This window comes from Abramis brama, assembly GCF_963993115.1.
Source record: "Abramis brama genome assembly, chromosome: 9".
Lineage (NCBI taxonomy): Eukaryota > Metazoa > Chordata > Actinopteri > Cypriniformes > Leuciscidae > Abramis > Abramis brama.
This window is the reverse complement of record NC_139971.1, coordinates 4,322,811-4,341,099: the sequence shown is the minus strand read 5'-3', so window position 1 is coordinate 4,341,099 and position 18,289 is coordinate 4,322,811. Positions and strand designations below refer to the sequence as shown.

At 37.2% G+C, this 18,289-nt stretch overlaps 1 protein-coding gene across 1 annotated transcript; it reads left to right on the top strand.

The window, feature by feature from the left end:
- The first annotated feature begins 1,252 nt into the window (after nt 1–1,252).
- Nucleotides 1,253–17,737, top strand: barx2 (BARX homeobox 2). The gene is made up of 4 exons (XM_084124946.1): nt 1,253–1,644; nt 10,308–10,578; nt 15,098–15,182; nt 15,661–17,737. Exons 1-4 carry the CDS (start codon nt 1,458–1,460, stop codon nt 15,925–15,927), a joined length of 810 nt encoding a protein of 269 aa, XP_083981072.1. The 5' UTR covers nt 1,253–1,457; the 3' UTR covers nt 15,928–17,737.
- Nucleotides 17,738–18,289: the final 552 nt, after the last annotated feature.

Here is an 18,289-nt window from a genome sequence, read left to right as displayed (position 1 = left end):
TACAGACTGGGTTTGGTATCTTTTCTGTCCCGCTGTTATCGTTAATAATTATTAGACAACCCGTTAACAGTCAACAATTTTTTATTAAAATATATAACCAGAAAGAACTGTGTGTGTGTGTGTGTGTGTGTGTGTGTGTATATATATATATATATATATATATATATATATATATATATATATATATAGGCTAGTGATCATTTTTGTGAGTGTTAGATATTAATAAAAGTTATGCCATTTATTATTACCATCTTTGAAGAAAAAAAGAGCCCCGCGCTTAACTTTGCCCTGATTTGTGAATGAATGATGCCGCTTGTTCTGGCAAGTGAATAGTTGCTGTAGGTGATCGCTGAAAGTTTTAAGACTCGCAGGCGTTTCCGTATCGACAGGAGTTTTCCACAACAGCAGCAAAAAATAACCGCAATAAAAGAAATCCTTAAATGATTAAAATTCGTTGCCTTTTCAATTTAAATGCTAACTCTTTTAAATAAATAGCATGCCTGATCCATGTTTACTTAAGTACAAATATATTTTAGGCTAAAATATAACATTTTTAGCATGAATATTTTAGAATAATTCGGTTTCTTTTATTTTCTAGATAGATAGATAGGCCTAGAGATAGATAGATAGATAGATAGATAGATAGATAGATAGATAGATAGATAGATAGATAGATAGATGCCTAATAATTAGAAATGCAGACTTTTAAATGGACACTAAATTAACTGTAATTCCGTTTTGTTGTTTACTGTAAACAATCAAATCTGGCTGAACCTCATTTGCGATTTTAGGAAACAAAGCTTATTGCGAACCTTTATCATTTGTAATAAAGCACATGTGTTTCCCCTGCAGATAAACGGCTAGCTTTGTTTTAGATAGATAGATAGATAGATAGATAGATAGATAGATAGATAGATAGATAGATAGATAGATAGATAGATAGATAGATAGATAGATAGATAGATTTCATATTTAATATTATTTCTACCTTTTTTTCTTTATTTTTTTACAAGAACCAGCACAAAAATAATAATACTGATCATAATAATAGGCTACTTATTAGAAACACTGCCTTTTAAACGAGCACTAAATGAACTGTTATTCCATCAAATCTAACTCAGAGTTGGGGGTGCAGAAAACCGGTTCATTGTTCTTATGTAGAGAGAGAGAGAGAGAGAGAGAGAGAGAGAGAGAGAAGAGTGTGTGATTGACGTGAAGTGTGTCTGCTGTGTAGTGACAGGAGAGCTGGTTTATATAGCGGTGACTCAGAGCGCAGCGCGCACTCGCTTCATGAATGAGACACTGCAGACACTAGCAGCGAGAGCACGCCAGGGCTGTTCAGATGAGACGTCGTTTTAGATCAGCAGCACATGCAATAAGTTTTACACAACTTTTAACGAGGCGAATATCAGAGCTCTTGTCTCGAGCGTCCCGCTGAAGGCGCGTATCTGGACACTATGCATTGCCAAGCAGAGCTGAGACTCGCGAGCAGCGCGCAGCTGAAAGCAGTCAGAAGACGATACAAGACTTTCATGATCGACGAGATCCTCTCCAAGGAAACATGTGATTACTTCGAGAAACTTTCTCTTTACTCGGTTTGTCCCTCTTTAATCGTCAGACCCAAACCTCTGCATTCATGCTCGGGTAAGTGACGCCAGTTCACAGGTTTTCAAGAGATTTTTTTTGTTTATTATTTGAAATGCTGAGTAATTTTGAATGGGCATTGATATCTTTCACTTTTCTTGTCTTCTCACTTTCTCTTTGACTTTTATATTTGTAATAATTTATTTGCCCTCATAAATGAAAAAAACAACAATACTTGCACTGCACTGCAAATTCAACCCATTAAAACTAAAAACTGACGCGTTTAACTTTTTGAATTTTATTGCAATTACTACTAATAAATAAAATCGAGCGGAAAATATAGTCATAATATGAGAAGAAACTAAACAAATTATTGTGACAAGTTAAATGGAAGGTTTAATAATGAAAACATTTCTACAGTGTGCATGCAACATGAAAGAGCATTACATATATTCATGTTGCATGCACACTGTAGACATGTTTTACATATACATATGAAATATTTGAACAATATTTTTTGAACAATACTAATTTGAAGCATACTTTTCCCGAGTTGTGTGTACCACGTATTTTGCTTTCTTATAATGTGTTCATTGCAGGAACTGCACGCTTTTTTTCCTCTTTACGAACTAATAGTAAGGGATACAATATTACTGAACCCATTGTTTGCGAAGGAACGGCCTGGAAACTGATGTTTATTATTGATATTTTTGCCCTTAATTAAACTACGTCCACTTGAAAATAATAAACTTGCATATAGTTACCCATAGACGTTAAAGCAGTCTGTCTTCTTGCGCAATATAAGCGCGCTTTAACATGTTCATATTCAAATTAGTTGATTGGACGCATTCAAGTACAAAACATGTTAATAGGTCGTGAGTTAAACTGTAAACACTGTTTGTGCGGTAAAGTTGAATTCGCACCCACAGCAACATCCACTGACGAAAACACACGAGATAACGAAACAGCTTACAGCGAAATTACATTTAATCTTATAACATAAAATTGTGTGATTTAACATAAAATTGTGTTTTATTACCTTTACATTAACTTTGTCTGATTGTTGACTGATATTGTCAACATCTAACATTCATTTCATATATACATTACACATATTTATTTTATTGGCACCAGATAGAGCTCAAATTATATTAAATTAAATAATAAAACAATGGCCACAGAAATGTTTTGACAGTTCAATAGATTAATAGTTGACACTCCTTTGAAATATCACCACACCTCACTGATGATTTATCATTGCCAGACAACACTCTCATCATATTTCATCTTTAAACCGTTTTCTGCACCATGTTTTGAGCGTTTACCTTCACTGACCTCAGGGTTCAGGTGTGTGCACATTCTCCAAACTGCATTTGTTTCATTCATTTAAACTGACACATTTATAATGAGTTGGGTATCTGTGGTAAAATAATGACATATTCTCCTCTTACTTGCCCCAAGGAACACAAACTCTTGGAAGCCACAGGACATTTATCTATTTAGAGAACTGTTGCCACACACTTGACTATGCAACATAGGATGCAGTCAGGTGTGACATCCTGAAGCAACAGGTGTGATGTCATTCCATCGTGATGAGGAGCATTGTGTGAAGTTCACAAGACATTTTCAAAAGTTCCTGGCATGTCATTAATCCGGGTTGTAACACATCAGCCAACATGGGACGTGTACAAAAGCGTTTGACCCTGAAGATCATGATGGTGTCGTGCAGTATTGGTAGCGGCCCGCGTGTAATTAGGTTTAAGGGATTGATTAAGTGCATTTGTGACCCATCCAAAGGTTTAGCAAGGACTTGTGTGGTTTCCGATGCGATTTTCACAGATCAAATATTATTCCGGTTGTCATTTGAAAACAAACTCACTGTTCCATATACACAATGTATATAATCGTGACCTATATTAAAACTTGACATATGCAGAAAATGTACAGTATTGACAGTTATCCATACCAGTGCAGGCCATTTAATTATTTTGTCTGTTTCTTGTACGACCGGATAAAATCTCCTTGTCTCGTAAAACTAAGTGTTACTTTTGACACTTGTAAGACAAGCAAGTTTTTCAGGTCAGAATGACTGATCTCACAGCAAATCCTGTTTTGCTTTGATGGATAGCTTTATGGGTACATATTTATCTTGTTTCGCTAACCTTAAAGACATTTTCCTTTATTAATTTTGCTCATTTCACAACCAGGCGTCACCATATTCAGATGATGACGAAGCCAGTATTGGAGATGTGAGGTTTGATATTTTCACATGTATTTGTGTATAAAACTGAGTAACAATTCATTACTCAGACAAATTGCTTTCACTTTATTTTGATGGTCCCTTTAACACATTCTGTTGAATTTAAGTAACGTTGCACCGACATGTCTACTAACTCTATTAGTAACTCTCATAGTATTAGTAGACTGGTAGGTTAGGGTTCGGGTTAGAATAAGTTGACATGTACTTGCAAAGTTACTAGTCAGTAGAATGTCTGTTGAGGAGCATCAAAATAAAGAGTTAGCAGATATTAAGAAGACAGTCCATTAATACTCTAATGAGAGTTAATTGACATGTAGTTACTTAATTGTACACTGTAACAAAAATAAAGGGTAACACTTTATTTTGATGGTCCCGTTTGAACATTCTGTTGACTCTAAGTTATATTAATTACATTAAGGGTTAAGGGTGCAATTTCGCAAGATTTATTCTATAATAAGTACTTGTAACAAGGACACTGTAGAGTAAAGTGTTACCGACAAATGAAAGTGATTTAGCAGCAAGTGTTGCAGTGCAAAATTCCAAACTAGGCCAGGAAAGCGCAAAGTATCCACTCCAGACTCGATGTGTGTTGACAGAAAGCATCTTTGCTCCCTCATTCCTGCTGTGCAGTTTGTGAAATCGGAGACACTTCCTCTGGATGGATGGGACCACGATAAAAATAGCTTTAGCAGTTTACTCACTTTCTTCACACACAACCCTTCAAACACACACGTAGCCCATGTAAGCACAACACATCATGCACACAGACGTATACATACACATGTATGAAGTCATACACATGCATGCTTGAATGCGCACATGCTTCCTTGTGTTTGTAAGTCCAGCTGTGAGGTAAAGGCAGTGTGAGAGTTTTGGCAGGCTTTGGTGAGGATAGAATATCCAGCCCGAATATCAGAACGCTGCGCGCACTGTCTCTTTTCAATCTGAGGGGTGTGAGATATTCTATATGCCAGCACATCAATGGATGGTAATGCTTAATATAGAATGTAGCTGGCATTAAGACTGGCACTCACTGAAAGGCCACTGGCTCTGGACTCTCCCACATCATCATAACTCTGAGCTCATACTGTAAACGCTGTCGCCACTAGGGGCCGCTGTACGACACGTCAAAATACTACAGGAGAGTCTGCAGTCAATTAGCAGAAAATGACATGATATTTCATAAACAAAACAAGTAATTATACGTATTTAAATCTAAAAGACGTTTAGGCGGAGGTCCAATTTTTTCCCTGTCGACTTCCAAACTCAAACATGATTGATTTCAGCCCCGACTTCTCATATGTGTGCAATACCCATAATATGAAACTTTATGTTTAGATATGAAGATACATTTCTATACCTACCCCTAAACCTAACCGTACCCATAAGTTATCCCTAAAATCAGAAGGAAATGATAGGTGAATAACACTGATGTAGAAGCATCTAACCCTGGTTTTAAGCCTAAACTAGACATAAACTGTAAACTTTTCCCTAAAATCTGATTGGTTGTTTGGAATGTTGATCCAGGAACATGTTGTACTTGTTGAAATTGTGCATACCTCTCTGAAATGGTTCATATAGGCTATACCATTAACTACACCAGGGCAGTGGGATTAAATGGCCTATACACTGTAAAACCGCACTCTTTTAGGGACGTGCATTTATTGCATGGACAAAGAACATAATGCGTTTAAAATGCATTTACACAGTTCAGTTGATTGATAACATTTGCCCTCTTCAATGCTGTTAAACTGAATGCACAAAGCAAACTGTTCGCAACATTGAAATAGGAGTGCACAGTTTATCTGTCAATCAACTGCGTGTGGAAGTTTCATACTATAATTGTATATATTTCTATATACGGTATACACACATCGTATTAACACCAACCCCCACACACCCTGGTCCTACCACTTACAAACTTGATGTGAGAGTGTAATAACAGGTTTTAATATTTCGTTTGGAGACATGTCTTTAACTAGAACGCGGGAAAGGCTTTTAGAAGCATTTCTGAAAGGAGGAGATAGTGTAATCTTCTATGACAGCATGCTGAAAAACAGCCTAATAGGAGGATGAGTCTCCCTTAGAGGAGTAAACCATCACAACCGTCTTCACATTTATTAACTGCAGACAAAGCAATGTCATTCAGACGAGAACCAGTTATGTTCACACACATGTTCACACACAATTACGGACGCATTTTGTCACAATTGTCAGACCTCACCCATGATGCAACCCGGAGGGTGTGGCTTTACACATTTATGGAAATGCATTATCAGGGTGAATATCTAATTCATGAGATCTTAGCTGTATTCACCCTTCGGGCAAACATGCCAAATCATTCACAGGGTTTTGTTTCATGTCTAAACATTTATAAGTATTATAGACAGAAGTATACACTGCTTGATTTTTTAGTTTAGAAGTGATGTTGTTAGATTTCTGGAAGAGTCCAACAGAAATCCATCAGCTGCATTAACAAACATTATCTTGCTTGTGCAAATTCGGCTTCAGCAAGAGACATTTAGAAAAGATACACTCTATCCATTCGCTTGCAGAGTCTATCTTGTGTGTTTTTTTCTGTTCTTCAGAACTTGCTGGATAATAAATATTGAGAAATAAAAACACAAACGATTAAATCTGTCACCACACGGCCCAACCAAACAAACTGTACCGTGTTATTAAGAGTTCAAATGTTCATCAAGTGCCAAATGAAATCATCTCGCTGGAATCCAATCAATCAGGGAAAATAAGACAGGACTGAAAGAGCGCAATCAAGAGCTTAACGTTTGCTACTGTTTTTCGGCCATCAGTGGGAGAAAGAGCGAGGTTCAGCTTGATTGCGAGTCATGAAAACTTGTCACTTCGTTCACAACACATGAATGACAGGTCAAGATGTTGAACTCAAAGCATAAAAGATTTCCTGAACTCGGCATGTCATAACAAGGAAACGCAACACCAAAAACTGTCTTGGATATTTTTAGGTCAAATGAAATGTTACTGCTTTTTTTAGAACACAATTTTCACACTACTTTCCTCAAAACATGAGCACGACTTAATCCAGAAGTGTGGCGTTATAATAATAAGGCCTCGGGAAAATGATCTCATTGACTCGTTTAAGTAAGTGAGCTAATTAACTGAGATCTAGGATATTGTTGATTGTCTAATAAAAGTGAACTAGTGTAAATGTGTAACAGGTTTATGATTAATTTGCTACAAATGAGAGAAATAGCATGTCTATGCGTCTGCTGTTGTGATAATTATACAGAACAAATATTTACAGGCTTCTTGACGGCACACAGTGTCAGGGGGATAGATAGATTTGAATTGAGTGATAGACGTTATAGATTTTGAAGAAAGAACAGGGAGGGAAAGAGGGAAAAACAGAGTTAAACAGATGAGCCAGAAGGGATGTCATGTCTAGACATGTTGCATTGACAACAATGAGATCATCCTGATTTGTGTGCAAGTGTGAGTACATGCATGTTTGTGCCTTTGTGTGTGCGGAAAAATGTCCTGTCCTTCCACTATGTTTCTCATTAAAAATGTACATGTTTTGTACAGACTGTATGCGTGTCTGTATGATTCATTCTTCAGAACCATAGAGTGCTGCAGGGATGGCATATTTTTGTAGGCCGAAACCCAGAAACGAATTGGCATTTTAGCACTTCCGCTTCCATCGTCTCTTAGTCATTGGAGTTTTTGAATGGGTTTGTGGTTAAAAGCCTGAAATAAGGTCTGTGGTGAACACAAGCTCAAGACACTTTCACGTTTTATTCTTAGTTTTTCCCTATCACATATTTTACCAATCATCACAAATTAGGAATAATTCGTATAATCCTTTTAGAAGGCTACATTTTTGTGATACCACAACACAACTTGGTTAGACATATGACTTTTTTTTCTCGAGCAATTTTAGAGTCCAATTTGTTTTGTAAAATATATATTTTGTATAACAGAAAATGTTAAGCCGATCTCACGGCAGTTCGTATGTATTTTACGAGGTGGCTAATTCGTATGAATTCGTACAATCTCACTCGTATGACTTTTGCTCAATCGTACGTATTTTAATTCGTATGAATTCGTACAAATGACCGACCCCTGACCCCGCCCCTAAACCCACCCATCACTGGGGTTTAGGCAAATCGTACGAATTAGCCACCTCGCAAAATATGTACGAATTGGTCATGAGATAGAATTGAATATGTTTAGTTCATTACATTTCCTTTGCAGTAAAATGAAACTTCTATAACTTTTTTTATACTTTAATTTTCTCACTTAAAGCTACTGTAACACTTTAGCCTACATCCCGCAGAGTACTGCGTAAGTAAAACGAATTTACATCGTAACTTTCGGTAGTTATAGTGTACCTATAAAGTATGTACGTGTCGGTTTAAGGGAAAATATGTAAAGTTTGGGGAATAAAGGGGTAACAACCAGGAAAATTAGTAAATTATTTGAATAAGTATTTTAGTAAGGGGTACTTATTCTACTACTATGATAGGCAACAATCTTATGTTTGGAGAAATTTAGCGAGAACATACACTGCGGGCCTTATTGTAATTACTTGTACATATAGCCTAGGCTTTTTTAAATTATGGGGTACATATCAGTGCATTTATACAGTCAGCTGTTTTAGTTTGGGCTTCCGTGTTTCAAAGCACTGAATAATCTGTAATAATACTTATATAATATAATAATATTAATAATATCTTTAAAAAGAGACCAGCCTAAGGTCTGTATTACAGATAACTCGTGAATTACAACCATTTATGTTCATATATGCTCAAAAAAGGAGGGTGAAAGTATTTAAGAGAGGAAATGTAATATATCCCCCCCCCCCCCCACAATATTTTCAGTATACAACTACAACTACAAAACCTTAATGCCTTTAAATGTTTCCTTCAGGTCATATTCAATAAGGAAATGATATTCGATCAAATATTTTGGCTTTACCACAGTCATTTCTTTATCTAAGCAATTAAACGATCAGATAAGACTGTAGAGATTACGTGAATTAAGATTGTGACCAATTTGCCTGTGAAAGGGACATGACGTGATGTATTCATTTCACAAAACGCTCTTCCATTCTCACTTTACTTCAATAAATCACAGGATCAGTTTTTTTTTAGCTTGATGACACAAGCTTTATTTCTCTTGGAGGTATTACGCTCTCTCTCAGCTCAGACGGGTCCCGTGTTGCATTTTATGGACTCTGGCGTCTCGCTGATGTCTGACTAAAGAAAGAGCAGGAGACAAGGAGAGAGAGTTGGAAGTATTAAAACTGTAAGGGAGGGCGTACAGATGCCCCAGTGAAAAAATTATTACCCAGAGTGCATTGTGTCGGTGACAGCGTGTATAATTATCCTCAGAGTTCAGTGTGAAACAGCAGTTACATCACCACAGCAGACCTCCAGTTCAGCACCTTACATCTCACAGGGCAAAACTCTTAACACTTACCTACACCATTACTGACGCGGGGCGAGACCATTACAAGCTTTGAGTTCACTCGGACATGATGGCTGGTTTAATAAAAAGGGTTTCAACTGGCTCACTTTAGCAGCTTGTAAATGGCGAGTTTGTCTGAATTGTGAGATAAAGAGTTGCAATTACCTTTATAAATTGCAAGGTTATATCTCACAATTCAGATTAAATTTTTTTTTCACAATTCCGAGTTTATAATGCACAATTCTGAGATTTTTTTATTATTTTTTTAGAAATCTGAACTGCAAGATATAAACTTGCAATTCTGGGAAAAAAATTGAAAATTGTTGAGCTATAAACTCGGAATTGTGAGTAATAATTTCCAAATTGCAAGATATAAAGCACTTCCAGTTATTGCGAGTTAAAAAAGTTGCAGTTACATTTTTTTTAATATAAATTCGCAAATGTGAGAAACAAATTTAAATTCTGAGTTATAAACTCACAATTGTGAGAAAAAAGTAAAAATTCTGAGTTAAAAACTCGCAATTGTGAGAAAAAAGTCAGAATTCTGAGATATAAACTCTGAATTGTGAGAAATAAAGACAGAAATCCTAGTTATGAACTCATTATTGTAAGAAATTAAGTCAGAATTGTGAGATATAAACTCAAATTTTGTGAGAAATTAAGTCAGAATTTTGAGATATAAACTCAGAATTGTGAGAAATAAAGTCCAAACTGCAAGATATGCGAGTTATTGCGAGTGAAAAAAGTCGCAATCAGCTTTTTTATTCCGTGGCGGAAACAAGTTTCCATAGTTTCGAGCCTTTTTTTATTTTTTTTTATTTTGAGGCACCAGAGGAATGTGAAGCCAGCCTACAGTGTTTGGCGCGGTCGTTGACGTTGCTTTCGAGTTACACATTTTAATCAATGTGACCTTATTATAAAGAGTTGCCTCTTCATTAATGTTTCCGGCAACAACATCTGTCAATATTTGTGTGCTATCAGTGCTAACAAGAGCGTTTCGTTGACTGTGTTCTCCCAGGCTCTACCCCTCTGAGATCGTACCCTCTCCTCTCCGTGATCACACACCAGCCTCAGTCTCCACACCTGCCCCTTCTCTCACCCCAGCACCCGCTCACCTCCGAGCCCACGCACAGCGAGACCCCCGTCAGCATCAGCAGCGAGTCAGAGACGGAGCACTCCGCCCCGCGACTGAAGAAACCCCGCCGCAGCCGCACCATCTTCACGGAGCTGCAGCTCCTGGGCCTGGAGAAGAAGTTCCAGAAGCAGAAATACCTCTCCACTCCCGACAGGTCAGAGGGCTTTTACACTTGATTTTACTGTGTGCGAGGGCATTTCTCCACACTGTGAAACATTATTGTTGGTTTAACTTAAAAAAAGGAAGTTACCTGGTTGACTTAAAATTTTGAGTCCATTGAAATAAAATATTTGAGTAAATATAGTGAAGGAAATTGGTTAAATTAACAGAAACTCAAAATGTTATGTTATCTGAACCACATCCATTCGCACAAATCAAAAAAGGTTGATTTGGCAAAAGATAAAAAGTTGTGATAAATCATGAAAATATTTTTTTTTACAGTGCAGTATTCGTGCCTCGTACATGGCCTGTCAAAGTTATACTGGAAAAGTGAAAACGTTATTCACAAATTCAATTTTTAAAAATATATATTTATTGGGTGGAAAAATGTATGAAAAAAAAAAAAAAAGACATTTAAAAAAAAAAATAACCTGTTAAAATGATTCAGATATTTTTTTTTTTTCATGTTTATTTCTGGGAATTGATTTGAACATACCAAATTGGCATTAAATAATGCACAAATTACAGAGAAAAACATTTTAGAATTTGGCAATGTGCAATGATGAATCTTGCTCAATGAAACAGAGATTTAATGTTGACTTTAAGAAAGCATAGTAATTGTGATATGCTATAAATTAAAATAATGCTAAGTGCATTTAAAGCCTGGAATAAACACTTTAACCTGAAGCAAATCACTGTTAGCCAAACTATTATATTGCCCAGAGTTGTAGTTAAGACGACAGTAACATTTCAACCATGCTTCGAATAGCAAAAGAAGCCTTTAAAAGAAACACTACCCCATTCAAGACAACAGGGACACATGCCAAGAAAAGCAAACAAAAATGTATTACATTGATTTCATGCCAATCATTTAAAGCACACGCAGGTGTATTTAAAAAAACTTTGGGGCTTTGTACAATGAGATGAGGTAATTTACGTGTCGTGGGTCTTCTCGCATGGGACAGTTTTTTTTCCGGCAATAACACATTTTCCATTTCAGTTTGGCTCTGCGTTTAGATTTGGCCGGAGTGGATGTGTTTCCATAGAGCCCTAAGGGTGTATTTGGGTAAAAATCCCAAAAAAATCAGTTCTGTCCCACCTACAATGATTCTGAGCGTGTCTGCCACACACACACACACACACACGCACAATTCTCAGAATTTTTGGTCAGACACAGCCGACATATGAGCTGTCAGACATAATTGTCTGAAAACTGTCAGCACCACCAGACGTGCAAAGTCAAGACAGCCGCCGCAAGACTCTCTCTTACACACTCACTCCACTTATTCACTTTTGTTTTACAGATAGCTCTCTTGTCTGTCATAAAACAAGAAAACAAATATTGCCATGCATCATGCAGTTGTGGTCTCATATCGACTCAAAGATGAAGTATTGTTTGATTGAGCATCCATGCAAAAGATTAGCTAAAATGAGTTATGAAAGTATACACACACACACACACATGCATGCATGTGCGTGTGCGCACGTGTATAATATATATATATATATAGTAGTGAACAAAAGTGTTGTCCGGTGGGGATTTTCTTTTTTTAAAATGACCCCACAACTTTGATTAAACCATAAAAATGTGAAGAAAATGTTTTACTGTATAAGTGTTACATGTTTAAGAACAAAACATTAAACTTTATTAAGGTATTTATCTGACAAAATTGTTTACAAAAAAAAAAAAAAGCATAAAAAAGCTTTATATATATATATATATAGACTAATCAGACTGATAAATAATAATTATAGTATGTAATAAAAATAAAACTATGCATGATTGATCCCGATATAGTTAGCAATATATTATTCATTCTTAATTTAGAATAAGTAATTTTCTCAGAAATCACTGACCCAAGTATGCAAAGTTCTGCAAGAAAAGCTGGCATGGAAGAGTCTGTTCTGTTGGGTCCTGTCGGGTCATTTGGGAAAAGGTTTTGGCTCAAGGCCGCTTAGTTCACCGCTAGGTCATGGTTAGCCTCTGCTCTATCACTCTGTCACACACTTTGCCTGAGGAACGAACAAATTCATTCATGGCTGAATGAAAAACAAGTGAGGGGAATTCCTCATCTTCTGGCAAGTTTGAGGAATGGGCCTCAAAACGCCTCGGGTTTGTGTTTATCAATCTCAAAGACGACCTGAAGGTGTTGTGCTGTTTTTGGCTTGTCCGCCTAGGCCACACAATCAGAACATGAAAGCAATGAAAAACATGATGCAATATGGAACGTAATGATTTATATCATTATATCACAGTATTTTTTTTTTTTTTTATGAGGCAGAGATGATTATAATCATCTTCATCATCATTATGAATAAATGTCAGAACCCAAACTGAGCTTAAATTAGGCTCATAGTTGCAAGGAGTGTGCCGGCATAGGAATGCAGCGTGTGTGTGTGTGGTTTCTCTCTGAAGAATAATAAGCACAAACACAGAGGTGCTTTTCTTACCACCAATTACAGCACAGAAACAGCCACAAATGACAGACAGCTAGACTGCTGCTTAAAAAAAGAAAAATCCCCACCACTCCTAGTCATACGTTTTGCTTAAACATACCTCAGTGTGATATGACATGTGACACTTAACAAATAAATAAACACATTTTTCATGTTTTACTCTGTCAGTCTGCAAGACAATTAAGGTTTCTTTTCTTTTACCATCAATAAAAGCACTACAAATACAGTGGTATTACCTTATGAATAGTACATGAAAATACCTGGTGCAAAATGTAATTGGTGGTATAGTTTTAATTTTATGAAATTATTTTTACAGAATTATTATTGTTGATATATATATATATATATATATAAAATTTTAAAATGTATTTATTTGGTAATTATGTGAGAATGGGATGAGAGAGTCTCACTATAATAAAATGTAATAATACAAATTAATCCTAAATGTTTTATTATATTAAAAGAGACCACAGAATTAGAGACATAATGTTTAGGAAATTGATACCCAGATTCAAAATACATAAAAATATATTTGCTGCAGCAACGTAATAAATTAGATGTAATAAAATACCATAGTGTTCGCATCTTTACCATAGTACTGCCATTTAAGGACATTTACCATTTAGTTTTTCATACAATGGAAAAGCTTGTCTCTCATGCACAACTTAGAAGAAAAAGGAGGAAAATGAGATAATAAACAGATAAAGAGGGAGAGAAGAGGAAAGAGCGAAGTCAAGGGCTTTTGAGAGCGAGTGTTAATCTGCTCATTTCCAGAAGATCACTGCACCTCATGTGACTCTCTGAGAGGCTCAGCAGAGGAGCTGTGTAATCCTGTGTGACTCTGAATGTAGATGTAGCAGAAATCTGTGCACTCGTTTGATATGTGGCTCTCTCGTTCCCTCAAATCCCATCTCGCATGTCCCCTCCTTGCCTATCAAGTTCCCGCAGACCAATCGCTGCATTAGTCATGCTCTGCCTGCCCAAGTGCCCCGAAAAGATCTACTATTGCCTTCGGGCAAGTCAGGAGCTCCATGACTGGATTACCTTGTCCTTGTTCTGTCCAGATAAAGCGTGATGGCATTCCACGGGAGGTCTGCGATTACATTCGGCCTGGGAAGACTCTTCAGTTCAGAGCTTGGCAGAACTTTCTGATATGTCATGCCAGCTTTGGGAATTTTGCAGTGATTAGATCTACATCTGCACTCTAGATGGCCACCCACTGGCTTTTATGTGTAGGACGACAGGTGACTTTGGGATTTCGGTCAATTACTTCCAGTTCTGAAGTTTCCCGCCTTCTTTGCAGTCATTCTTGTTACTTGCTTGAGGGTTTCACAGGTCAGAACGCCACATGCTCTGCTCCTAAACTGACCTACCACTGCCTATAGGTTCACAATACTCAGAAGTGTCGGATTTGGAATCACACACACATATAAGCTGTAGATATAACACATTTTTCATTTATTAAGATGAATTGATTTATTTATTATTAATTGCGAAAACAGCATGTCACCCATAATATATTTTGTCAAATACTTCAGTGGGATAAATTAATTCCCAGCCTGAACAATTATGGATTTTCATTCCATAATGTCACATTCAGCATTTTCAGAGCTTTTTTTTTTTTTTTTTATCAAACTGCTTCTTATTACACATTCAGTTTTATTAAAAGACATAAACCAAGCAATTTATCATTTTTTGCACCCATATTTTAAGTATTTGGAACATTTTTGCACTGATCACCGGTTCATTTCTGACTTGTTGCACTAGATATACTGCACTCCGCATGTCATACAAATAGGGCATGGTTAACGTTGACTCACAATTAAATTATTTTGGGTAAAGTAGTCCGCTTTTTAAAATTATTTTGAAATTATTTCTTTATTATTAGTTTAATACCACCTTATTATTTGGCATAAATATGTATCTTAGGTTGTAGCATAATTTAGTTTCTTACTTTTGGTGTCTTTGACTTTTGGAACAGAATAATAACCTATTTGTGTTTGATTTATGCCCTTTCTTTTAACCTGCACTTTGTATGTGTGTGTGTGTGTGTGCAGATTGGACCTGGCTCAGTCTCTGGGACTCACTCAGCTCCAGGTGAAGACATGGTACCAGAACAGACGCATGAAATGGAAGAAAATGGTGAGTCGAACGAGCTCGCTCAAGGCTAACATCACAAGTTCATAGGATTGTCTGCTTAGATAACTTAGGTCGTTGAGATACTGTCATCTTGTATCAATAAAAACATCTGTGTTGAAAATCCACCAAAGCTTTCTGTGTGGAAATGGAAACTCTGAGACATATCATTAAAAATCCATTAGACAGTGTTGAGCTGCCCTTCTCGGCACTCAATACAATCAGTGTGTGTAACAGCTACGGCCCCGGGCTGCTCGGTGAGTGTGTGTGGGACAAATGAGCGATGATTTAGAGGACAGTACAGGTCTACGTCAGCGCGATCGACCTCTCAAAGCGGGAACAAAAGATCCAGAGCGAGTTCACCTCTGAGAAAAACGAGCGTTGAGGGCCAGCCCAAATGGCTATATATCTTCCCTTAATCACTGTAATAACCATCCTCACCTTTGACTAGGCCCACATTTTTCACGTGTCCCTGTTTCTCTAGGTGCTAAAAGGAGGACACGAGGCTCCTACCAAGCCTAAAGGCCGACCTAAGAAGAACTCCATCCCGACCACAGAGGAGATCGAGGCCGAGGAACGGCTGGCGGCCAAACTGGTGGAGGAGGAGAAGCTGCATGTGGAAAAGGAGGTCTTCCAATGTCAACCTCAAGATCTCAGTACATCCTCTACATCCACCGAGTCGGTCTGTCCAGAAACCCCGGCGCTAGAACAGGCTCCTCCATCTCCGTCAGAAGAAATGACCACCAGCTAAACACAGCCATGCTGATGCACAACCAAAGACAGCTACTGAAAGACTTTTCAAAGACAGTTAAACGGCTTCCCAAGCCTGATTTTAAGAGGCACCAAACAGTATAGGGGTGCTTTAGACACAAAAATGTGAGTGTCATTGCAAAACAACAAAACATCAAACCAAGTGGCTTGTATTACCAAAAAAGTTTCATTTCACACACAAAAAATATGCTTTTGCTGGTGTTAAATGATGAAACAATTGGACAAAATGTTCAAAGTTCACCAGTGGTTACATACATCCACCAAAAATCACATTGAGCCCATTTGTTTGCTGATTTTGTTGTCTAATGCAATGACATGCAGGCATTTTACAGTACGCCGAAGTGTCCAAATACTTTCCACTACATATGGCGATGCAGTGATCAAGATTGTAACATTGCTTTAAATGTTTCTGTCATACAGCTGCCTTTCTGAAATGTATTTTATAAAACATTTTATAATATGCTGCCAGATACGGCAACATCGCACAGACTCACCGGTTCAGCGCCTTCTAAATGAACAAACAGTAAGTGTTTTTCTCTCTCTCTCTCTTTCCCTGTAAATAGTACCTGTTTAATTGCGCCTGTAGTTTACAGTGCACCTGTGTACTGTAGCTTGGGATTCTGTGCCAAAACACATATATTTGAATAGCTAAAGTGCCCTTTGAGGTATTTTTTCCTTTTTTTACACATCCATGAAGCTGCTGCCATTAAAAGTTAATAGGATGGGTTAGTATGAATACCAGTGTAAACATGTACAGAGTTCTGGATTTCACGTGAGAAAATGTGGCTCTTTTTAAAGCAGGATTGTCCAGTTTGGGTAAAGATTAGCTTTATCCATTCAACATCTCAATGGATAAAGAATCTGTCAGCTTATACAGAAAAAGAACATAAATTTTGAGAAAACATTAAAGGGAATATTGATTTAAGTAAAGCTTCCAAAGTGCCCACTCTCTGCCAAACGACAATGTGTTTTTCTTTTTCTATTTGCAGAGAAAAGGAGTTTATTTTGTTCGTTTTATGCGTGACATGCTTCGAATTCATTGTATTTCAACCGAATCCTTTCTTCAAATCACTTTTTTTGTGTGTGTGTATAACCTTTGCACGGCCATTTAGTACTATTCTTTGAGGCTGAAACACATGATATATGAACTCCCAGATGGAGCATGCTAGCTATTGTATGTTTTTTCCCATTTCATTCCCTTTGAATGAAAAAAAAAGAGAAAAAAAAGAAAAGTTGAACCCTTTTCCCCCTCTGTGGTGTGGCGCAGTATGACACCACTAAGTGCAGGCTGGTTTTATTACTGTAAGAAAAACCACTTAATCTGTCAGGGGTGCAAAGCAATTAATAAATCAAACTCGAACTAGTAAAAAAAAAAAAAACGGCCAAGAAAAAGGAAAATCTGCGGGACATGTCGAAGCCCGTGGCAGCTCGGCACATGCCTACATCTGACTGACGGCCCACAAATACATCACAGCCTCTTCTATCCTGCATGTCATAAGCTCTTTCAAACCAATGTTGCCTTTTGCAAAGATTTTATTTGTATAGTTTTTTTCTGTGTTTGGCTAACAACAAATATTGAAAATATATTCCTTCTTTGATATAAAAACACTATTTTTCTGGTGTACATACTGAATTTTATTGGGTGACTATACCTTTGTTTTTGGAGGAGAAGACTATATAGATAGATATTTGAGGAGAATCCTTTTTCACCCAAACGTTATGTCGTTTTTATTGTATGTGTGTGTGTTTGCATATTTAATAACATTTAATAAAGATGCCATTAATTTTGAGTCAGTCTGATATGATGATTTCATGTTTGTTGATTTGCTAGACTGTAGAACACTGTGAAGAAAATGTTACTTTGAAGCCGTTTTCACTGAGAAATTGCTAGTAAATTTCACAAATAATAAAAAATGGCAAGTATCACATTAAATTAAACATGCAATTTTGAAGTAGAAACACTGAAAGATCGTGTCCTAAATGGTACACTTCTTGTGCACTTGCGATCATGTGAATGGCGTGCACATGTCTGTTAAGTCCACAAGATTTTAGGTTTAGGTTAAGTCCTAATTTTAGGTTTCATAAGGATGTTTGTGAGCACCCCCCTTTGTAGCCGATTTGCGCCCTCGATGAACACTATCGATGCACACTATTGCCGAGGCCTCAAACTCTGCAGCAGACTTCTACCTGTGAGTCTATGGCCCTGTCCCAAATGAAACCCTAAACACTCACGGTCTTCCTACGAGTCTGCACTTTTGTGACGTAACGCCACTTTGACTGTTGGGAAGAAGTCTGGTGAGGAGCTCGCATCAGTGCGGTCTCGGCAATAGTGTGCATCGAGG